A 24,713-nucleotide genomic window follows, 5' to 3' on the forward strand; every position below is an offset into this window, starting at 1 on the left:
AATGCTGCCAGAGGAAAGGAGGCTTAATCGGAATATAGAAAGAGTGAATGTTCTCTCAGCTGGCTCTACAAGACAGAGGAAGACAGGCAGGGAGAAGAAAGCCCTGGTTCTGTTTACACCACCGGACGGGCGAAGGTGTGCTCGCTTAGGCGTGCAGGAGAGGACAGCTCGGCTAGATACCGTCTCCTCGGGCCTCTCTGGAGAAGCAGAAGGGGAGGGATACTGTGGGGTGGCGGGCATTGTAAATACATAGGTGGGGCTGCGCAATGAGACGGGCTGGAGAGGGACTGTGCCTCATTGTCTTCAGCGCTGGTCAAGCTTCCTGAAGAATGTTTCCTTTTGCGTATGTGAGGTGACGGCTTTGCTTCTGTGCCACACAGCATGGTGTTTGTGATGATGGTTGTGCATTCACCTCTTGGATTGGTCACGAATGTTCTGAATTTTCTCGGTGCTGCTCATGCCAAGGGCTCGGTATGTGAGGCGCCACCCAGTTGGCCGCCTCCCCGCCGTCCTGCCCTGCCCTGCTCAGCTTTCAGGGCTTCTGTCTGCACAGACACTCCGTGCTGGGAGGAGGACACCCTGCCACGCTGCTGGAGGTGGGGCCCGAAACGTGGATTTAATTTGCAGTAAGAAGGCAGGCTGGTGCGGGGAGCAGAAACCTGCCACACGCATGTTCCAAAAGATCACCTCCAAGAGGAAGTGAGTTTGGGACACAGCCACTTCAGTAATAGAGCCAAATTATAATTCGGGAGAAATACTTTCCACAAGCCTCCGGTGGAAGTGGAGCAAGGTGTGCCCCGCTCTCGGCCGTCGGGTGCCCAACTGCAGATGCTTTCCATGCTCCCTAACCTGCCGGGCAGGGGCTGTAAGCTCATTCTCTTTTGTACACCGGGCTCCCACACACCGTGCCTAACGGTGACAGTGATGGATAAGCCTCAGAAGGGCCGAGAATGCCAGCGGCTGACTCTCTTAAATAGAAAACATGAATTGCTTTCATTACTTTTGTTCTCTCTGAGAGCTCTTTAGAAAACCGTCAGCCGTTCAAACAACCAGTCTTCAGGCCAGACCCAGTGGGCCCCCAGGAGAGGTGCCCCTTTGTCTACCTTAGGAGGCTTGTCTGAGTGAAGCACGTGGGACTTGGGCTAGAAATTGCTTTCACTTTAATGATCCTATTCTGAAGATTCATAAATTTTTATTTGCAGGCTTAGAGATGTTCTAGTTTCAAATTCTACTTTTTGCTCAGTGAATGATCCCCCCACCCCACCACGGATTATGCTTTCCCTACATTCACAGGGAAGAAGAAGACATCTTCCCTCCCTTTCTGGCACTAATGGCGTTCGCAGTCAAAGGTGGTGCTGTGGTTGCAGATACAGGGTAACCACTGGCTCCCTTTACCCAGGTAGGTGGTTTGACCCAGGGCATCGGGTGTGACTGAGCCAGTTCACAGAGCATCACCTGGTGGTTCCTGTTTCACTTGAGAAAGAACTCTGCCGGAAGAGGCCCAGACCAGAGGTCTGTACCTCAAGGGGCCCTAGCTTTACACTGTAAAATCTTACCCCCCTTACCCCCACCCAACGTGCACAGCTGGAGTCCCCACTGTCCTGGAGTCTCAAGCAGACTCACTTGGGCAGAGAATTGCTAGAGAATTTACTATTCAATGGGGGGCTTCAAACACTGGCTATTCATTTTTCAATGTTGTTTTAGGCACTGCTGCAACACTTAAGTTTTGTTCATTGATTTCTTTAAGTATTTATTATAGTATATTTGCTGTTGTTATAAATCATTTAGATTTACGAGGTGGTGTCTTCATACCCTGCAGATCCCAAGAATCCTGAAGTCATTATTATGTAAGTTCTGCTCTTAGATGCCCTTGGACGCTGCTCTGCTGCACAAACACAGGGTGAGCTCAGGGGAGGTGAGGTTTAGTAGCTGCCTTGTTTTCTTCCCGAACTGGATATAGGGGGGAGGCGAGAGTTTTTTCTTTCTGCTCCCAAAGAACTCTTCCTTTCTGGTAGAGAGAGGAACATAGAGCTAAATATTTAACTAGGAGAACAAACACCAGGAACCTATAAAGAACTTAACGTGTAGAGAGAAAGTTTAAGAATGGGCAAAGAAGGCCTTCTTATACAAAATAATATGCACCAATGGAAGAAGCACAAAATTTAGAAAATCAAATTGGAGAAAATAAAAAAGTCACTCGTTCTGAATTAATCACTATTAACATTTTGATATATGCCCTTCCCATGAGTATTGAAATGTATGTAGGTTCATTTGCATATGCATATATGTGTTTTCATATGATTTTATTTTCCCAGAAAAGGTATATTGTGTGTGCTTTATAACTTACTGTTTTAAAACATCAAATATATCATGGCAATCTTTAATGTCAATATGTACTCAAACATCATCATAGGGATGTACCACAATTAACCCGAATAAGTCCCTCTTAGGTAGGTCTTCTGTGTCAAAATAATCAGCCAGCTAACAAGTCCTAAATGATTCTGGCTCCAAAGCCCAGAAGAGAGCTTCAGGAATTAGGAAGAAATTAAGTACAGTGCCATAGGCTGGGGGGAAAATAACTGCCGTGTAGAGTGGGGGAAAGAAACACTGGTTAATGTGCCAAAGAACTAACAAAAGTTAGGCTGAGTATACTGGAAATCAGGTAATGGATCTAAAATAATTAAATATGTGATATCAAGGAAAAATACAGTTTTGAAGCTGGATATTTTAATTCTTTTCTTAGGTAGATTGCATAACCTTTTTGAACCTCAGTTTCTTAATCTGTGAAATGGGAATAATTGTTTCTATATCAAAGAGTAACTGCAAACATAAAATAAGGCATTATAGAAGACCCTGAAGAGAGCCCATCATAGAATAGAATAAGCCCTAAAACTTCTTAGTTTCTTGCCCATGTCTACCATTTGGGGTTCTAGTGTTCTGGGAAACTGTTGGGAAAGGAGAGTTGGACCCCAACCCTGAGAATGGGTACATGTACTATTTTGCTCTGGTAACACAAGGGCTGGTTGTTTGTAGAAGTGGTCAGAAGTCAGTGAGTTCCATGGAGATGATTTTCAGGTTAAATTAAACTTCTGTGGGTCTAAGGCCTTTATGAAATATTTTTCATCACTGATCTAGTGGGCTGGCAAGCATGATGCAATGCAGTGGTTCTCAGAGTGTGGTTCCCAGACAGCAGCAGCAGCATGTGGGAACTTGGGAACTTTTTAGAATTGCAGATTTTCAGGCCTTACCTCAGACTTACTGAATCAGAAACTCTGGGGATGGATCCAGCAAGCTGTGTTTTAACAAGCCCTCTAGGTGACTCTCTGATGTGTGTTGAAGGTGTAGAACAACTAGTTTGACTAGAATCTTGGAAACCAGGAATCTAGGTCTAGGATACACTCTAGCTCCCCAGTTCACCACAAGACCTTGGGCAAGCCCTTTACTTCTTTAAAGGTCCAGCATTCTCACCTGAAAAATGGGAAAATAACATCTTCTTGCAACCTCATATGATTGTTTCATAGACTGAATGAGCTTAAGATGGTGAAAGATGTTCAAATAATGAATCATATAAATAAAAGGCAGACATATTATTCCCTGGCCTTAGTCAGGGCAATGTAGAAAACACCCCTATAATGAAAAATAATTCTGTTTTTATTAACCATTAAAGGCAGAGTCTGTGGCCTATGTGAAAAATCTCACTGAATGCTTTAACAACCCTCACAGCATTTTCTCCTGCATAAAACCTGAATCCCTGTGCAAGCTCCTTCAGCATCTCAAAGATGTTCTGAGGACGATATCAACCAATGGGAATGAAATATTTCCAGCAAAGTTAGAAGCATTTACACATGAGAGGTAACATTTATTATTTGTTCTCCTTTGCCAGTTCTTAGGGAAAACAGAGAACAGCAGGTCACCTGTAAGTGCAAACCCTTCATCTACATGAAGAGTGTTATTAAGTTGTCCCTCAGATGTCCCTTCTTTTCAGGCAGACCAGTTCTGCTGTCTCTCCCATCTGCTTAAAGGCCCTGTTGTTTCCTCTTTTGTCATCTGTTTCTCTTCTCTGAGCCCTTTACACATTGTTTAGCAACAGCCTTTCCTGAAAGTGCTGCCCAATCCTCTAGAGTTCTGGAACGTAGAAATGTGCAGAGAGCCCGCGTTACCATGGAGGGGGTGTGGTGCTGGAACATGGCCTCATGGTCCTAGCCCGCCTCTCTCTACAAACAAAGCACCCCCCTGACGCTTAGGCGCGAGGCTGTGGTCCCTGGGAAAGCTCAGATGCTTCTGGCTTATTCTCTCTTACCTAGTCATTCGTGTGTTATTTTCCATTTCCCTTGTGTGCCATCTTTTCTTCATTTCCCTTGGTGTGCCTAGTGATCTTTTCTATTCTTCCAACCTCTTTGATTTCTTTAATAGAAAAATAAATTTAACATATTTGTATATGCATAGAAATTTTGAATATATGAGCATAAAAAGACTGGAAGGAGAAACACTAGAATCTTAGAAGTAGTTTTCTCTGGGAAATGAGATTACAAGAGATTTCATTTATTCTCTTCTTGCTTCTCTGAATACTTAAATTTTTCTATGATTGACACATTAATTCCTTAATCTTTAAGAAAAAGCAAATTGGAAATTGGAAAACTGACTCCCTGTATGGTCACAGGACAACCAAAATAGGAAATGCTTGTGCCAGGTAAGGTCTCACTACCCTACCTAAGTTTATATTCCAGAAGGATACAAACTGTGCTTGGTTGAAGGATGACCAGTTGACCTGGTTTGTCTAAGTCTGTCTCAGTTTTAGTGCTCAAAGTTGGCAAACCAGGACCGTTTGCCTCTCCCTACCCCTCAGATCTCTTTGTCTTCTTTCCTGTTGGACCACCCCAGCTACCTTCTGGTCTCTGTATGGTACTTCTCATATGTGTCTTGCTTTGCCATGACTGGGGAGGGTCAGCTCAGTTGGGCCTTGAGGACAGGAAGAAGCTTCCGAAGCATCCTTTGAGTCTGTTGATTCAAGTGAGGCTCAGCAGTAGAGGACAAATGTGAAGAGGCCATGGAATAGAGCTCCCTGCCCAGAAGAGGCAATGAGAGCAGAGCCTTCCGGATGCCAGGAAAAGATGGAGGCTCAGGGAAAGAGGCAGTGCCGCTAAGGGAGCTGCTGAGAGTGCCCCTTTCCCTGTTCTTAAAAATTTGTGGTAATGTCTCTCTCTGGGGATGGAGGGAGGGAGGGCAGACAGAGAGGAATTAACAGTCCAGGCCCTCTTCTCCTTGATGTAAATTATTTAGGGACTTCTGTTAGCTTTACTTTACTTTAAATTTGTTCTCCCTTTTACTTTAAATATGTTCTATTTACCTTATCTAGAGATCTAAGTTTACAAAGGTTTCAGTCAAAATCAGTGGTACTCACTTCTGGCAGCACAAGAAAATCACCTGAGAAGTTCCTGAAATGTTAAGGGCTCACCCTAGACCACTTAATTCAGAATCTCTAACAGGGAACCAAAGGAATTTACATATACATATACATATATATGTGATGTTATAATTGCACATAATACATAATGTAGAAAGGAATTTTTACATACAATAAGTACATATAATATGTAATCATATGTAATAATATATGTTATATTATTTACAATATTATATACAAATCCCTTTATATACATTATAGGTACTTATATCATATGTATATAAAGAATTTTACACAATTACATATAATATGTAATTGTATGTACATATATAATATACATTATATTAATTTATAAAATTCCTTTATATATTATATCTAGTATGTAATTATATTATTATATATAAATATCTAAAGAAATTTTTATGATATATAATAGATCATGATTAATATTATATATGATTATATATTGTACATAACAATATATGTAAATTTCTTGTACATTATGTATTGCTTGTAATAACAATAATACATGCATGTATACACAGATTTCTCTGGTTTCCTTAGCTCCCTCCCTAGAACCTTCCTTGTTTCCTCTCCACCCTCACCCTCTTGAGAAGCATTACCACAAAGCAGTATCTATCATCTATTTATCTACCTGTCTAGCTATATCTATTTATCTATCTACCTATCTATCTATCTATCATCTATCTATCTATCTATCTATCTATCTATCTATCTATCTATCTATCTATCAATCATCTATCTATCTATCTATCTATCTAAAATCTTCTCAGGGAAGTCTAGCGACAGCTGAGAATCATTGATTCAGATACTGACTATGTGCAATAATGGAGCTGACTGAAGGACACGTGGGGGCAAGGAAGCCACAGGTCCCTCCCACAGAGTGAATAAGTGTGGCAGGCAATAAGGTGTGCAGAGGAGAAACAAATTGTAGAGATATGAAGGTCAAGGACATGGTTTAAGAATGGGCCAGAAGCCTGGATTCTGATCCTTTAATGTTCAGAACTCCAGAAATCTCTCTCCAAGTGAACAGGAAGTGTTTTTTGTAGGTGTTGCTGATTTAATGAGAGGTTGTGGAGGATTCCATGCGGGCCATGGGGCCATGGAGTCCAGTGCATCAGGCTGAGGGATCAAGCAAGCACAGATGTCAGAGGGGATGAAGGTAAACCAGGAGGGAACACTGACTAGTATACTCGACCAAGATTGAAATAAAAGGGTTGCTCCGTTCTTGGTGAGAGAGCAAAGTACCAGTTCAGGGAGGCACGGTCACCCTTGAGGGAGTGCTTTAGTGAGTGTTGACCACTGTGGTTTGTTTTTAACTGTTGTGCTCAGCATCTGTGGTCGCCAAGCTGTGCCCACCCAAAGCAGCTGCACAGAGGAGTTGCTGCCTGGCTGGGGGCTAGGACATTGTGTTCCCAGCAGGTGTTTAAATACACAAGAGACATCAGTCAAGGATTTCAACATCAGCCGGTACTTTCCCGCATGGGGCAGTCTGGGATCCAGATGGATTTACTTAAGGGTCAGGTGTGTGTAGGTAGGGCAGGTACATGCAGACTGGCTGGAGAAAAGCAATGAGCTGCACACGTGTTTGCTTCATCTTTCCCCGTAAGCTCTCGCCAGCCTGTGGGAGGTGTGAGCAGCAGCTGGGCAGCAAAGGGAGCCCTCAAGAGCAAGATCTCTCTGACCCTCAGCTCTCAGCCCACAGGCTCTAAGCTAGTGGTTCAAAGCTCTGCCTTACAATGCAGTCACCTAAGGATTTCTTAAGACGGCATCCCCAGGGATTCTGACTTAACTGATTTGATGTGGGATCGGAGATAGTCAATTATTTAAATATTCTCTGGGTGCTTCCAAAGTGTAGCCAGGATGAGAACCACTGATTTTAGCTTTGGTGGGTAACCAAATAGGTGGTCAGTTGGAAATAGACTGGAGCGTGAGGGGAGGGGGTGGCAAAGGGATCAGAGGGCTTTGTCTACCCAGCACAAGGACATTAAACCTGAAATTGGTCCAAGTGCTGGTTTTTATTTTGCCCTTTTGGCCTATTGCTCTTTTCAGTTTTACAATTCTTAATGTTTTAAAATGTCTATTTTTATTTTGGAATCTCAAATTTAGTCAGAATCACGTGGAGAACTTTAAATAGATTGCTGGGCCCCACACCCAGGGTTTCTGATTGGGCAGCCCTGGGGGTCCCCAGTCATGGGCATTTCTAACAATTTCCCAGGTCATGGTGGCGTTGCTGGTCTAAGAACCATACTTTGAGAATTGCTGGTCTTAATTTGTCATTTCATCTTTTCACTATTTAGTTCTCTGGATTTAATGTTTCGGTTAGATCTTAATTTTCCTCAGACTTTAGTTTCCTCTTCTCATAGAACTATGATGTTTTTAATTTTTTCTTCTTTTATATTTTATTTAGATTTTTCTTACCACCTTTAATTCTGATGTGTACTCTATTTTATTTTATTAGTAATTTTTTTATTTGCCTTTTTGGCCAATATGCAGACACTGTTAGTTGCTCATCAAGAGTCATTTTATTCTCCCTTTCCTGTTAACCAGACCCCAGTTTTGTTGAGGTATTGGGTGGCCATGTGCCTCATGAGCCTGTCTAATGTCTCAGGGGTGACTCTCCTTTTTTTTCAACTTTACTGAGGTGTAATTGACAATTGTAAGGTACTTAAAGCGTACCTTGTGATGATTTGATATATGTACACATTGTCATAGGGTTCTTCACATCTAGTTAATTAATGCATCTATCACCACTTCCTATATTTATACTGCGTGAATGTGTGTGAACTTTTAAGCCCTACTCTCTAAGCAAATTTCAATTATATGATACAGTATTAGCAGGGGTGACTCTTGATTAGGCTAAACTGATAAAGGTAATTGCATTTCCCTTGCCAGTGAGTGACATAAAAATGGCAATGAAATGTGAAGGGAAGTCAGCTGGTGGGTCTCTGGGGAAGTTGTCCTTATAACGGACTCAGAAGCATTCTCTGCATCAGATTTCGATTGTTATGTGACAGTTTGATCTTTGGTAGCCATCAGCGTCTCTGATGGAATAAACCTCAGGACAGAGGTTAATACTTGGAAGATGGCAGAGCAGAAAGATAGAAGGACCCAGGTACTGATGCTGGCTTTGAGCTACTGAACCACTGGACCTGCCTTCCCTCTAGACTTCTTGTTATGTGAGATGCTCTTTGCTTAAGCGGTTGAAAGTTAAGTCTTCTGCTTCTTGAAGCCAAAGCATCCTAAATGACAGATGTTATCTTAACCATCTTAAAATTATTACTATTTTACTTGTTGATATTGTGTGTATATCTCATAATAAATCCCTTAAGATCAGGAATCATGATTTTTTTGTATTTAAAAAAACACTTTATTTTTTTAAGAAGTTTTAGATTCACAGCAAAATTAAGGAGATGCAGAGATTTCCTGTATACCCCTGTCCCCACACATGCATAGTTTCCCCATGGAAACATCCCCCACCAGAGGGATACATTTGTTATGATTGAACAACCTACATTGATACATCATTATTACCCAGAGTCCATAGTTTACATCAGGGCTCACTTTTGGTGTTGTACATTTTAGAGTTTGGACAAATGTACAGTGACATAAATCCGCTATGAGAGTATCAAAGACAGTGCTTTCACTGCCCTGGAAGTACTCAGTGTTCTGCCACCAAACCCTGGCAACTTGCAATCCTTTTACTGTCTCCATAGTTTTGCCTTTTACAGAATGGCGTATGATTGGAATCATATAGAATTAAGCATTTAAGTTTCCTCCATGTCTTTTTAGGGCTTGATAGCCTTTTTTTTTAGTGCTGAATAATATTCCATAGTCTGGATATGTCATAGTTGATTAACTCACCTACTGAAGGACATCTTGGTTGCTTCCAAATGTTGGCCATTATGAGTAAAGCTGCTATAAACATCTGTGTGCAGAGGTTTTTGTGTGCACATCCATTTTCAACTCTTTTGGGTAAATAGCAAGGAGCATGATTCTTATCTTACATGGTAAGAGTTTGTTTCATTTTGTAAGAAACTGCCAAGCTATCTTCAGAAGTGGCTATACCACTTTGCATTCCTACTAGCAATAAATAAATATTCTTTTTGATCTATATCCTCACCAGCATTTGGTATTACCAATGTTCCAGATTTGTGCCATTCAGTATATCTACTTTGGTGAGGTGACTGTTAAGGTCTTTGGCCTATTTTTTAATTGAGTTGTTTGATTTCTTATTGTTGAGTTTTATGAGTTCTTTATGTATCTTGGATAACAGTCTTTAATCAGTTGTATCTTTCATAAGTATGTTCTCCCAGTCTAGGTTTTTGTCTTCTAATTCTCTTGAAATTGCCTTTTGAAATGATGACATTTTATGTGGAGTTTTCCCAGGATCTTGAATACATCATTGTTTGAGAGGAAAAACTATTTCATTTCCATAAACATTGACTTACTTTCTGTGAAGTATATGCTAATCACTGGGAACACTAAAATGAAAATAAGCATGTAACAGTTCTGATTGTTCAAAATAAAAACAAGACATCTGACCATGTTAAGAGAAAGGGGGGTTATTATGAGAATACACATGGTTGGACCTCACAGCTAAGGGCCCATTCTCTCCTTGTCTGCACTTACTGACCCGCATGGTCTGTCTCACAGGCCTCGCCTACCTCCAGGATTGTGAGTTCTGTCCTTCTCCTTTCTCCCACCACCTGGCCAAAGAGCCAAGAGTCCTTTAGTCCAGATTTCAGAGAGACACATTTAGATTCATTCATTATCATCTGTATAGGGCAAAAGCCCTCAGACCCACTACATTGTGGGTCACTGGATTGCTTTGGGTCAAGAGCCACCTTTGGTCAGCCAGTGGTTATCTCAATACAATAAAATATCCTGATGCATCTCCCTTGAAGCCACAGGAGGAATTTAGGAGTGAAAAATGCCATGACTAGCATGTTTAAAAGGGAAATAACTCCAGAAGTGCTATCTCAGTCCCTGCTGTAATATCACTGTCCTGCCGGGTTTCCATGCCTCGGCAAGCTGTTAATGATTTCTACCAGATTTAAATCATGAAGTAACATAGGATCAAAGTCTCTCTTTTAGAATCAGCAATGACTCTTAAACCTGTTTGGGGGGAAAAAAATGGAAATGAAGTTATCAGGGCTAAAACAAAAGTGTGCTCTATGGGAACAAATAATCCACAATGTCATAATTTCCTGGGGACTGATAATATTTAGAAACATTAAATTAACTAGTTAAGATAAAAACAATTTTTGAAGTAATGTTGTGTTCTTTTTTTCTTCATAAGGCCAAATATTACTGTAGAGGCAATTATATTCCCAGAGCAAGAGGTTATCGCATTGGCATAAACTTCACCAAGAATGAACAGTTACTGGGAAGATAGATTAGGTTCCTATACTTACTTAAATGGAAATTTTACATTTTTAAACAGGAAAACACAGTTGTGATTTTGGAATCATTCTCTGGAAAAAATTGTAACTTATCTTCATTAACTTGCAAAAGAGTGACTCTGGAAAGATAGAGTGGGTGACACTTATTTTTCTGCCATCTACTTATTTGTATCTTTTAGTGTTTTTATGGTGAGCATGTATCACCTGAGAAATAGTAAAAATCTTCTATTAATGTGTGAACTGTAAGTAATTAAAAGGAAAAGACAGCAATTTATTTGGTGTGGTACCAACATTGTGCTATAAATAATACATGCTTTCCTTTCTGATGCCTTTGAGGGTGATGATCTCTGTTCCGGAGTTAGCAGGTGTAAATGACACTAGATACCCTTTGAACACACTGTAGCCTATTTTGATTCATTTGAATTTAGAATTGTGGTAATATAACTATTTGGGTTAGTGTCAGATGAGGCCACTCATATGAGTAATTTGTGCTATGACTTCACTTACTATGTACTGAACAGGCACCCAAAAGCAGAGCTGAGCAGGGTGATATTTTCATTGGCCCCCATTTCCCAGTGAGCTATTTCACCCAAACTGTAGCAAAGCACCCAGTTGTCAGTGAAAACTCACTAACATCAAGGGCAATGCTAGGACAGGAGGAATAAATGTTATTTAAAAGAAAATGTTCTTCATGGAGCAGACTTATATAAAATAACAGTCAAGACATGTTACTACTGCCCTTAAAAATGCCCAGGGTTCCTTATTGCCGACAGAATCCAGTTCTGGTCCTCACTTGATCTCCAGGACCTTGTCCCAGCCTTCCTTTCCAACTGGGTTGCCCACCACATCTCTTACACACTGCACTCCCTAACCACGTGAGATCGCCCTTTCCTGAGCAAGCCAAGCACTTCCAGACCTTTGTAATATCAAAAAGTCCTCCTGTGGTCAACAACAAAATGTGACCAGGAACCATTACCAAAGAAAAGCACTATAGCTATTTCATAACATTTGAATAATTTTCCATCAGTTTCTTCTAATTGTTTAGCTGGAATTGAGACCTTTCTACTTTTTGCTTCAACAGCTGCCCCCTTCCCCAAGTCACCTTCTGGAGTATAGAACATAGTCACTCACCCATTCAGTGTGAAGTTGACTGCAGTGTGTCACATGGAGTCTGTCACAGTGACAGAGCATGAAGCGAGGGCCAAAGATTTTCAGCTGTGTGACCTTGGGGCAGTCCCTGGACTTCCACTTCCTCAACTCCTATAGGCAAATAAACTTGCCTCCTTCAAGGTTTAGGGTGAGGGGCAAATGGGTAAACTCTAAGGCCTGCACAGCGTGAGGTGTTAACATCTCACTAAACCTCAGTTTCATGTTAGTTTAGCACAGGTTTCTCAGCCTCTGCACTCTCGACAGTTTGGACGGCTGAACAAGTCTTCTTTTGGGTGGAGGGTGCTGGCCTGTTTGTTGGGCGAAGTCTACCCACTAGATGCCAGTGCTGCCACCAAGTGCCACCAAGAATGTCTCCAGACGTTGCCTAATGTCTCCTGGGGAGAAAATTGCCCCTAGTAAAAAACCACTGGTTTCGTCTGAGCTTTTAGAGTTGTATTCTGGTCTCCTTCTAGCTCCAGCTGTGGTCTTTTTTTTTCAAATAAACATGGTCTTTAAAAATTCCACGTTGGATTTCATGTTGGGATGTCTTCGCTGTCTCCCCACCAAACTTCATAAAGATGTTTTTGCAGCTGTCCTTGTGTGGACTTAGTAGCTTCTCCAGATTCTGTTCACAGAGTCTCCTGGAGCAGAACTTCATTTTTTGGGCACCGGACTCAAAAACACTTCCTCTTCTCTAATTAGCCCTTCTATTTTTATTTATTGGACACTCCAACTTGGACATGAAATTTCTCTAAAAAAGTTCAAGGTTTTTCATCGCGTTCTCTCTCCTTTTCCGCATTGGATCACAGACCTACCCGGGCCTAACAGTCATTCCGTAATTGTAAATCTCCTTTTCTCCTCACACATTATTTTTAGTGTTTTTTTTAATATTATGAAAATAATACATGGCATTATATCTTTTTTTCAAATTGTACTGAAGTGTGTCCTCAGAGGAAGTCTGTCCCCTTCATTTCCCCTCCCCTGCCCCTCAACTCCCTCTCACCCAGCTTTCAACGTTCCTCTGCAGAGATAACACTGCTAGTCCCTCGAGCCCATCCTTCCAGTTTTCTGTCCATATGCAAGCATGTTTTATTTCTCACAGCTTTCTCTTGTTTGTGCTTTTTCTCTTACTCTGTCCCTGGCCAGAATAATTCTCACTTCCTAAATACGGTCAAAGAGGAGGTTTTATTAGTGTTCTAAAGGTATAAACACAGACTCCCTTCCTGCCACAGCCCACAGGAGAGCCACGAGTGCCAGAATTGCCTGACAGCCGAAATGAGCCTCCAGATGTTGACAAGCAAACTCCTTCAGGCACTGACACACACACATGTCAAAATCTCCATTCTATTGTGTTTGATTTTTTTTTTTTAAGAGAAAAGAGACTATGTGTTTTGCAAAGGACCCTGAGAAGAGAAGATGGACAGGTTTAGGCTATGGAAAAAAAAATACTTTTATACCAGAGGAGGAAAATTTAGGCAGGGTGTGCACTGGGGCTCATTCCAGGGAAGTCTCCCTTGCAGAGTTCATCAGTTAAACTCCTGGCAGGGAACCAGACTTAATTTGTTTCTGATTTGGTAACTTGTGACCATTTAAAAAGGCAGATACCCACGTATGAAGAAGAGATCTTTTTTTAAAGTTCCTATTTGAATAAGGACTGTTTTTAGATTTTTCTCTAATTCTTTGGTTCATTCAACATATATTGATTGGCTTTAGGCTCTCTTGTGTGGCAGAGCTTTGCATTGGATGAAGTCATAAAGTTAGACATCAGTCCTGTTTCCCATGGTCAATTAAGGTGGAAAGAGCTTGTTTATATTACAGAATCCAAATATCAAATGATAAAAGTCATGAGGAGAGCTAAAATGCTACAGGTGTTACCAGTGTACTTCTTCCCCAATAAACAATGCTATGAACACTGTTTCTAGCACAATTGTCCAGGGACTCAGAAACCCAGGCACGCCATGGGTAATAACACAGCATGACTCGGCTCTATATATTTCTGGCTATGGATTGAGCAGTGGTCCTTACAGGAAGAGGAAAAAAGATGATAGTGGTGAGTTTTAAGTATGCACAGTGCTATCTTTACTGTGAGCAGTATGGAGTAACAGGCACATTCCTCAAAACTTCCCTGCTTTGCCAAAAGCAGTGCTTATTTTCTTCTCTGACTTTCTCTTTTGGGTTTGCAAGTTGTGAATGAAGAATCTCAAGAGATATATCAGCCAGCTATTGTTGCACTATTGCTATGTAAAAAAGAAAAAAATCCTAAATCTCTCCATAGCTTATGATCATAAACATTTATTTTCACATTCATGTCCGTTGCCTGAGATTTGGCTGATCTAGGCTAGAATCCAGGTTTCTGATCTTGTTGAAGTTTGCTTCACATTATGGAGCTCATGATCTCAGCTCACAGAAATGCAAGATCACAGTAACATGAGAAGGCAAGCCAGATTATGTGATGGCCGACACTGAGCACACTGTCCTCTCCACCCATATTTCTTTGGTCAGAGCAAGTCCAACATGGCCTGTCCCAGCACCAGTGAGGCAGGGAAGTAAACAGTACCAAGAGAGCGGAAGGAACCTCCAAGTCACAAGGACATGTACGTAATTCATATACTTAGAGAAAGCATAAAGAACTGGGAACACGATCAAACCTACTGTAAAGAATTACCATTTTTTCACAAAGAGAGAACCTAATGATGAAATATATAAGTAAGTGACCTCTCCCCATGCAGTGGAGTCGAGGCTGACCTTTGGGTATTGAAACATGGTTACTGACCTCAGGGCCCAGGGCCCTGTGTGGCTGGAGATGAAATCGCCATCACTGCAGACTGGGAGACCTTCCCTCCTAGCTGCAGATAAGCTGTGTGTCCTGCTGCTTCACAAACAGAGAAGGAACACTGCATCTTTCTTTCCCAGGTACTTGCCTGCTTATTTCCTTCCTCCTGCCCCAACTCCACAACTGTTGTGCTTCTCCACCATGTCCCAAGTCTACCATGTTTACAGCTGCTCCATTTCAACCCAATAATCCTCAGCTGTTCAGCATTCTGCAAGTCCCCTGTCCTTCATTTCCATGTAACCCGGGGCTGCTACATTGCTGTAAATATATCCAGTGTTTCTGGATCTCAGTGAGGAAGGAAAGGCTTAAGAACCTGGCTGGGTTGTTTGTAGCAGTTCCTGTTAGAAGCCAAGGTCTCACTTTTCTCTGAAAATGTTTATATGAGTTGGCTCCAAAAGAATCCTGTAGACTCATAGAATATGAGTGCTAGGGGCTTTAGAGATCATCTAGGCAGCCCCAGGGGTTTACAGAGAAAGCAAATGAGGCCCAAGAATCTAATTAGTGGAAGAACAAAGCCTGGGGCCTTGGACTTCCAGTTCTTAACCCAGTGGACCCACAGTGTCTAATCACATCCATCTTTTCCCAGGGGGAGTTAGTTGCATTGTTATTGAAATTATTATGAACATATGTGACAGGATACTAGATGAAATTTTATAAATATATGGATTTGGGGGCCCTGAACTCTCTCTAAAGCCATGTAAAGACCCCACTACTAACAGATAAAACTATTTGGTCTAGGAAAGAGGTCTCAGCTAAAATGCAAAGACAAATACAGAATTAATTTTTGGCTTTTGATCTTCTAAGGGCCCAAGGACCAGAGTTGCATTTTAGAGAAAGTCCTCCCTACCAGCTCTGGCATTCATTCCCAAGGCAATCTCAGAGAAGAATGGGGTATGGAGGGAGTGGAAAGGGAGAACCCTGAAATAACTGAAGTTAATCCTGAATAACTGAGAAATCACTCACCTGACTGGTTGTATGTGTAAGTGACCGTATTCAGTTTACCACTACCAGGACTGAAATTCAACACTGATGCTATGTTACCATTTTTCCATACCTGAGTGTGCAAACTGTGAATTTTATGTCTATAGTCAAATTTACCAAAAAGATTGGGAAGGACTTAACCATGGAGTAATTTTGTTTTGCTTATATGTATTTTTAATTTTTTCACAATAAACATGTACTGTTTCCATAATAAAAAAAATATGTTATTTTAATTTAAAAATAATCACCTCCCACCCTTCACCACTCTTTCTTACCTGATACAGATCTTTTCAACTCTCACTTATTTCAGGCACTAGCCGTGTACTGTGGCACTGGGAGTTTCTCCTGCCAGCATCTTTCCTAATTCTGTTATAATTTGCTATTTCCCCCAAACCTTTGTGCCTTTGTGTTTTCTAGTTTCACTGGTGTTGAGGTCTGAGGATAGCTGGCCAGGCTATTAGCAACTGTGAATCTGGAAAGTCCAGTTAGAAAGAAAGACAAAGAAAAAGAAAAAGCCCTGGGACTACAGATGTGCATTTATCATTCTGAAGTGGACTTTGGTACAGAGACTGTGGGTTTATTAATGAATTATGTCCTACTTCAAAAATACTTGAAGGGACTTCAGAAAAAAAAAATTACCAAGATATGATCTGATAAAAATCTAAACAGCAGTGGAAGGAAGTTTAGTTCCTTTTAGCAGGCGTGGGAGGCCCAGATGACTAAGACAGGGGGCAGTCAGGTGGGGGCGAAGCTGTCAGATCTTCTGGGTATTTTCTGATGGGTGTTGTTGGGGTGCGGGTGGAGGAAGGGCCCTTAGCCCAGCTTCGGGCAGGGGGACTCTTCAGGGAAGGCTCCCTGGTGGAGATGGCTCCCGAACTAAGTCCTGAAAGATGAGTTCAAGTTAGCCAGGGAAAGAAATGTTCCTAGAAGGAGTAAGGAAACCTGGGTCGAAGAAAATTATACAACCAAGCTTTACTTTTAGTTCCACACTTACTGGCAAACGGGGCAGAAAGGACAAATATGATGTGCTATTTATTTCTTACTATTTGAGAAAACGGAAGTGCTTTTCAGGAGTGAAAAATGAAGCTCTCGAAGAGTGATTGTCAAGTTTTATCATGTATAAACATCCCTCCAAATTTCCTTAGAAATGCAGAGCTCTGGACCTCAGCTCCAGTGATTCTGACCAAGAGTTCTGAGTGGAGTTCCAGGGCTCTGAATTTTAACAAGCCTCCCCAAGTAATTACATGTAGGTGCCCCCTCCAGCCCACTTCAAAAAAATTCTGCTGTAAGATGAATTAATTTGCTTATTCATTTATGTGTTCTTTCCAAAAAGTATTAAGCATTGTCCTAAATGCTGGAGAGAGACGGGGGAGCAAGCCTGGAAAGCCCCTGCCCTCAGGGAGGCTGGGCAGTCAGAGGAGGAATCTGCCATCTCCCAGAGGGCCCTCCAGGCTTGGGCTCCGCACCTGGGCCCACAGAAATCGCCACTCCAGCTCCTAACCTCATCTTTCTCTTTTTCATTTTTTGGTGACCAAGCTGTCCATGTAGGCCCTTGAGAGTCTGTCTGTCTGTCATAGGGGCAGTCTGGCCGAGGCCTGTGATGGAGGCCCTAGAAGTCTTCAAACCCTGAAGTAGCTCCTCCGAATGACCAGCTCAGTGGCGTGTGACCAGGGTCAGCAGCCAGGATATGGGGACAGAGACCACTGAGGCTTCTGAAAAATGCAGAGGGCTGGTCAAGGTGAGCCTGGGCATGCAGGCACCCAGCTTTGAAGACATAATCCTATGGTCTAAATGTTTGTGTTCTCCCAAATTCAGACCTTGAAGTGCTAACTCCCAATATGATGGCATTTGGAGATGGGGTCTTTGGCAGGTACTGAGGACACTGAGTTGTGTCCTCACGATGGGATTAGTGCACTCATAAGAAGAGAGCATCTGCTCTCCATCGCTGTCATAGGAGGACACAGGAAGGTGATGGCCTATGAAACAGAAGGAGGGCTCTCAGACTTCCTGGTCTGATCTCAGATTCCAGCCTCTAGAACTGTGAGAAATAAATGTCTGTGCTTAAGCTGTGCATTCTGTGGTATTTTGCATGGTAGCCTGAGATAAGACACAGAATTGTGGCCAACCCCTTTCCCAGGTGTGGCTTCTCTGCACACTCTGGGGTCCCGTTTAATCCTTGTGTCCCAGCCCTTCTTCGTGCCTTCCTTCAGAACCTGGGACTTCTTCAGCCTGCTCTCTACACCCTCCTCGCCTGCTTCAAAGTGGTTTCAGGTCCACTTGTTACTATTGCCTTGTCTGTGGGAGGGCCACCTTGTTAAGCAAACACTGCAGAGCCATAACTACTACCAGCTAGTATTTAGACAGAGAGAAGCCTCAGAAAGCGTGTGTGTGTGTCAGAGTGGGTGTGTGTGTGAGTATGCATGTGGGTATGTGTTGAGAGACTGGATATACAAAAGGGACAATGGTCAGACCATATATCCATACATCTACATCTCTCTCTCTCTATATATATATATAGATAGATATAGATATAGATATAGATATAGATATAGATATAGATATAGATATAGATATAGATATAGATATAGATATAGATATGTACAGACATGCAGAGCTCTGCCCCCGTTCTGCAGCACACAGCTCAGGAAGCCCGCCTCTTATAAAGCAAAGGAGCAGGAAGTGAGGCCCTATCTCTAGGAACTGGTCCCTGAAGCCAAACAATAGTCCCTCGCTCTGCTTTTATTCTCCTCACTGCCAGTGTAGGGGAAGCCAAGTAACACCCCTCACCAATGGCTGGAGCTAAGCACTAGAACTCGCTGCTCGTTCCCCAGGCCAACTGCCTCCTATCGCAGCGCACCTGAAGCCTTCCCTTTTCTTCCCTGCAGAACCGTCCCAGTCCTTTGCCTGCTTTGAGTCTCTGCCAGAGCCCAAGCGCTGGGGACTGACTCCCCTGCTGAAGCAAGCTCGGAATGTATAACCCGTGCTTGTTCTTATTTCATTGGTCTTCATGCTCTTCTTGCATTTCCACAAGGTGCCTGAGTGTGTGTAACCGTTTGTATATGAGCCTGTGCATGTGGGAGGGAGCTGTGTGTTTGTGTACGTGGCTGAGTGTGTCTTAGTGTGTGTGTGTGAGTTTGAGAGTGTCAAGGTCGGGGCGTAAGGAAGAATATAGAGGGAGCCTGCGCTCCCCGTGAGATCTTGCCCCTTCTGGGTTTGCCCCCTCAGAGTCCCCATTTCAGGCCGGCTGGGTCGGGGCGAGGAGGAGGGAGGGCCGGAGGAGGTGACTGAGAGGCACTTCTTTTATACAGAGTTGACTGTAAAAGCCGACTCTTTTGTTAAGGTAATGGAGAGCCCCTAGACCCCTAGGTAAGGCGTTTGTCCTCCTGCCCTCTTGGGCGTGGCACGGCCTGGCCTCGGGCATTTCCTCGCATGGCCCGTATTCAGTACCTCCTCTCCTCTTTTCAGTGCGGAACTCAGTGGCAGGCGCCACGCTGAGGTCACCCTGCCTGGGTGCCCACCTTCACCCCAGAGGCTCCCGGTGCCTCAGGGTGGTGTCTGGGGCCTGACTTCATGCCCCATACCAGAATTTCATTTGAGGCCAGGCTGCCACATGCCTAAATTAATGGTTGGTAAAATTAGAACAAACAGAGGTAAATAGCCCTTTATCTAGTACACAGTCTCTCTCTGATTGTAACTGCAGCAAAGAGATCAGTAAGGTGCTACAATTTTCTGATCAGTGATGGTGATTTTCTTCCCCTTAAGATCAGCTTACTCTACAGGCCTCAGAGAGCGCAGGAGTCAGAAGGAAATTACAGGGTTGTGCTGGGATTTCTCCCGGGCCTCTGTTTATTTTGCAAGTGGCTCTCACAGAGTGGCACTGCTCAGAAGCAGTGCTCGGCACTCCTGTAGAAATCTGGAGGGACTGTCCCTGCTCATGCCATGGGGCTCCCTGGAAGACTGCAGACTACGGTCTGTGGTCCAGCCATGGACCTGACTCCGCAAAGCCTCCAGCAAGCTGTCATTTTACAATTGAAGAAACCAAGGCTGACACCTTGCCTTTGCCAAACACATGCCCCAGCCCTGCGGTCTGGCAATGGCTCGGATAAGGCGAAAATGGCAAACCGAAGTGAGCTCCGGGGCCCTGGACCTTCTGTTGCACATGTGTCGCGGAGGGAGATGTGCTGCTCCGGGAATAACTGCCTGCCCAACTCGGTGCTGGATGGTCTCAGAGCCAGTGGTCTGTTCACTTGCCCTGCACAAGTTTAATAGTTCTCTCCTTGTTTTCCAGTCAATCACCCAGTTTTGAATTCCCGTTTTCCTCTGCTATCTATTTTGTACTGTCGTCCACAGTGCAGAAGTGTATTTTATTAGGAGCTGGCCTATGGCAGTTTAAAACATTAAAATGCCTACTCTAAATTCATTAACAAACTGATCATTACATGAATCACCAACTTATTTCTTGTGGATAAGAACTGAGATAAACAGTGACTAATGACATTGAAGAGTAGCCATACACTAAACAAAAAATTAATGGCTATGCCAGGGAGTGAGGAATGCCAGTCACCTTGAGTGTTTACACCAACCAGATCCCTGAAGATGGAACCTCCCAGAAAGTGGTGACTCATGGGGACCTGCAGACAAGGGATTAGAGAGGATGTGGGTGACTGACACCCCTCTTTATCTGTCCGTCTCTTTTGGCACCACCACAGGCATGATGATGAAGTTTCATTTTGTAGCGTTAGGATGTAAGCCCAAGCCTAGGAGAGGACTTCAGTTGGAACCCCAAAACTATTGCACTTCATCTCCCTGGCATACTGGTCTAAACAGACACCTCCTTCCTGAATTGTTTCGACTGGGTAGGATTCCTCCCTGTCATTTAAAATTCAATTCAGTCCTATTTTGTTTGTTGTTACCAACTTTGGAGAAATTTATTGTCATGTAAGAAGGAAGAAAGGTAAAATGTAGATTCCCCAACCCCCAGAGCATATTCTCTTTCAGAAATGGACCCCTTAAAAGATAATTTCTATAAGACCCAGCAAGCGAGAGAGCTGTTTGGTATTTTCTCACAGGAGTTGAAAACGTTATGTCCATATGAATACCTGCACACAGATGTTCACAAGCAGCTTTAATCAGAATTGCCAAAACCCGAAACCTGCCAAGATGTCCTTCAGTAGATGAAGGGGGGAATATAAACTGTGGTGCATCAGACAATGGAATATTATTCAGTGCTAAAAAGAAATGAGCTATCAAGCCATGAAAACACATGGAGGAACATTAAATACATATAATGAAGTGAAAGAAACCAGTTGGAAAAGGCTATATACTCTGGGGTTTTAACTATTCACCTTTCTGGAAAAGGCAAAACTATGGAGACAGTAAAAAGATCAGTGGTTTCCAGGGGCCGGGGGTGGGAGAAAGATGACTAGGTGGAGCACTGAGGATTTTGAGGGCAGTGAAATGGCTGTAAGATACTTCACAGTAGATGCTACTATACATTTGGCTAAACCCATAGAATGTGTGCCACAAGAGAGCACATGAATGAATGTAAACGATGGGCTCTGGGTGATTATATGTCAGTGTAGGTCCACCTGTTCTAACAAATGTACTGTTCTGTGGACGGTGTTGATAATGGGGGAAGCTGTGTATGTAGGGGGACAGGTTCATATGGGACATCTCTATACCTTCCTCTTAATTTTACTGTAAGCCAAAAACTGCTCTAAAAATTTAAGTCTTTATAAAGAAACAAAAAGCAAAACAAACAAAAGCAAAAGTGAACAATTAAAATAATTTCTCTCTGGGAAAGCAGAGCACATGTTCAGGCGTGTGGGTAGCATTGTCCTTTACTTCCCTGTGAGCTGCAGAGTGAGGTGGCATTCAGGGCCCAGCAAGGAGGATGGGCATGGCTGGAGAGAAATGGCCTGGCTATTTTCAGATGGTACAGGTGTCCCTAATTTCTGGGTCTGCATTATCCAACACAGCAGCTACTAGTCATCTGGAGTTACTTAAATTTAAATTAATAAAACAAAAACAAAAAGTTCAGTTTGTACTAGCCTCAACTCAAGTGCTCACTAGCCTATGTGGCTCATGGCATTGTACTGAACAGTGCAGATTGAGAACATTTCCGTCATCTCAGAAAGTTCCACGGGATAGCACTGTTCTAGACTCTAGGAAGCCCCAGAGACTCACCTGGGCTTGACTAAAATCACAAATCAACACTGTGGTCTAGGACCCCCTGTCCCAGATCCTGAATGACATCTGAGCAAGAACACTGGGAAATGGTCTACAGGGATCGTTTCAAAGACGGAGACCCGGAGCAGGGCAGGGACTGACAAGGGCTTGAGAGGCGTGCTGACTGAATCAGTGCTTGAAGAGCAACTTCTCTCTTGCAATTCTTGCTGGTCTGACAGGCTCCTGCAGAATTACATCACTTCCTAAAAAACAGGCAAACACCTCTCCTTCAAGTTAACACCGACCCAAACAAGCAGGAAACAGGAAATGTTCAGGTTTCAGGGAGGCTGAAGCCTAGCGCAGCATCATGCCGGCGGAGCAAGAACCGAGGCCAGCGGACATGAAGGCTCCCCGCGCGGCCCCTGTCTTTGCCCTGCTGATAATTGCGCTCCTTCACACTGGCCAGGCTCAAGGTAAGCTCCCTCCAGGCTTCCCACCCCAGGGTAGGAGGATAATAAAGGCTTGTTTGGTGCCCGAGGCTGCAGAACTCTGCCCGGGAGGGTAACACCCAGGAGTTCTAATCCTTTCCGTGAAAGAAGTGGAGAAATTAGAAGTGTCTTTTCTGGGAGCTGGAGATGGGAGGGGGACTTGGCTTTCCCTGCAGCTGGCTAATCGCGCTCCAGCTTGCTGGCTTCATTTAACCTCCTGCAATCGTTGTCTTCTAAGATGTGTGGGTCCCTGTAATTTACCAACTTTAATGGCATATTAAGAAAACCATAAACACTTTGGCAGTTGGTGTAAAAGAACATTTCAATCAGCTGAAACAGAGAAATAATGAATTTGCTTTTAATAGCATGGGCTGAGAAGTCTGCTAGTTGCAAAAAACTTCTGGAATAATGGGGGGTATGGAAATTTACTACTGGAGAGTATATACTAAAGAAAAACAATTAAGTTAAAATTAAAAAAAATGTTAACAGGAAATCATCTGAGGAGTTACCAGACATCCACTCTAACTTACCAAGAAAGGTCTTTCTGTTTTTCTTTGATCTTGTTACTCTGGGGAATATTTTCTTTGCATTGATGTTACTAATGAAGTCAACAAACCGTAAGAGGAGTGTGAGGGTAACTGTGCTCGTAGCAGCAACTGTCAAGGGTATAAATCAATCGCTACTCTTTGCTCAGAATAATGAGGTTTAATATTTTGTCTTTTCCAATACCTTTCTTTGATTTGCTACCATCACATTACTTTTTTTTTAAATTCCAACGAATTTTCAACTATATTGAAAGTCATCCAAAATGTCTTCTTGTTCCAACACCTATGGCTTAAAAACAGTAATGAAACTGTTTTTAAAAGTAATGTGATGGTTCAGAAGATTGGAGACTGTTGAGAATTAGGCTTGGGGTTGATTAATGATTGTGCATTGAGTCCCCTATACAGAATTTTATTGTTGTTAACAACCATATGATCAATAAATATGAGAGATGCCCTCTCAAAAAAAAAAAACAAAAAAAGCTGTGCTTTTTGTCTGCTCTGTCTACAGCAGGAAAGTGGGTTAATACATATAAGGCATGTTTAAGCCATAGGTGTTGGAACAAGAAGACATTTTGGATGACTTTCAATATAGTTGAAAATTCGTTGGAATTTAAAAAAAAAGTAATGTGATGGTAGCAAATCAAAGAAAGGTATTGGAAAAGACAAAATATTAAACCTCATTATTCTGAGCAAAGAGTAGCGATTGATTTATACCCTTAACAGTTGCTGCCACGAGCACAGTTACCCTCACACTTCTCTTACGGTTTGTTGACTTGCCCCTGGGTAAATAAACTCACTGGCTGGTTTTTGTCCATGGATACTACCTGCTAACTAGCGTAGGGCGGTATGTCAAGCAAAAGAAAGTTCTCACGCTACAGCTCTTTGAGTAGGCGGGCCCCAGGCACTGACTTAACAGTTGTGGCAGCTTCCTGGGGGTCAGTAGTGAGTCCCCAGTCACCTCCTTTCTTCTTCTCTGGGCGCTCTCCTGGGGGTCTCTCCAGGCATCTGAGGTGGAAAGGCGAACCAGGAACTGGGAAAATGGGAAAATGTTCAGTTGAAATTGAGGGTAGCATTCAAAATGAGTTTGGTGGGGGGAAATGTGTTGTTTCGTGCACGTTTTGGAGCTGGAAGGGAGCTTAAAGGTGATGCAGCCCAGGCTGTGTTGGGGGTACAGGAGAGGAAGCTGGGGTGGAGGAACGTGACACGTCTGGTTCCCACTTCTAGTCAGCTCTTCTGGCCTGGACCCTGGGGGTCTCCCCACTTCCCCCAGGGACCAACCACTCCCCCTGCGAAGCCCTCTGGACCAGATAAATTCCTTTCCCTGCCAGGCATCCCCCAGCACCCAGAGAGGGGATTCCCGTCTTCAGATGTCCAGTTCTTTTAACTCTCAGTGCTACCGCAGGTACCTCAGACACGCCTGAGAATAGTATTTAATCGTGCCTGAGTATTTTCTTGAGCTTCTGAAAATGATTGAATGGAAGTGCCTGCAATTCACAAGATACAACAGGATAATAGGAAGAGACTCAGTAAAAGTTTTTCTGATGCACATCTGATCACGTGACTCTGCCCCTGAAGACCTGTGGCTGCTCCACATTTATGGTCCTCAGACTCTCACCTCAGCCTCCTTCCCAGTGGCATCTCCTTCCACGTGCCCACCTTCCCCCCAGCTGCAGCCCTGCCAGGCGCACTGAATGGAGCTTGTACTCCAGTTCTCTGGGG

The 24,713-nt window shown here is 43.1% G+C and overlaps 1 protein-coding gene and 1 long non-coding RNA gene across 6 annotated transcripts in view; both read left to right on the forward strand.

The window, feature by feature from the left end:
* Window positions 1-510: 510 nt before the first annotated feature.
* Window positions 511-17,852, forward strand: LOC118968440 (uncharacterized). Of its 3 annotated transcripts, none has more exons than XR_012129610.1 (4): window positions 511-699; window positions 1,294-1,399; window positions 1,820-1,900; window positions 17,371-17,852. It is a non-coding gene; the product is annotated as an uncharacterized lncRNA (long non-coding RNA). The 3 variants fall into 3 exon arrangements; XR_012129611.1 differs by lacking the exon at window positions 17,371-17,852 and adding an exon at window positions 3,724-5,497; XR_005056094.2 differs by having other exon boundaries at window positions 541-596.
* A 4,381-nt stretch (window positions 17,853-22,233) lies between these two features.
* The window catches only part of TMEM154 (transmembrane protein 154), a 46,304-nt gene continuing 43,824 nt past the window's right edge, over window positions 22,234-24,713 (forward strand). For 2 of the 3 annotated variants that reach the window (XR_012129613.1, XM_036998667.2), the window contains exon 1: window positions 22,234-22,434. Coding sequence is in view for 2 of the 3 variants with exons in the window: in XM_036998667.2 (XP_036854562.2) it covers window positions 22,329-22,434 (106 nt within the window). In the remaining variant the exon portion in view is untranslated. The remainder of the gene's footprint in view (window positions 22,435-24,713) is intronic. The other variant, XM_017673805.3, reaches the window with a different exon arrangement.

The sequence above is a fragment of the Manis javanica genome, chromosome 3, assembly GCF_040802235.1.
Source record: "Manis javanica isolate MJ-LG chromosome 3, MJ_LKY, whole genome shotgun sequence".
Lineage (NCBI taxonomy): Eukaryota > Metazoa > Chordata > Mammalia > Pholidota > Manidae > Manis > Manis javanica.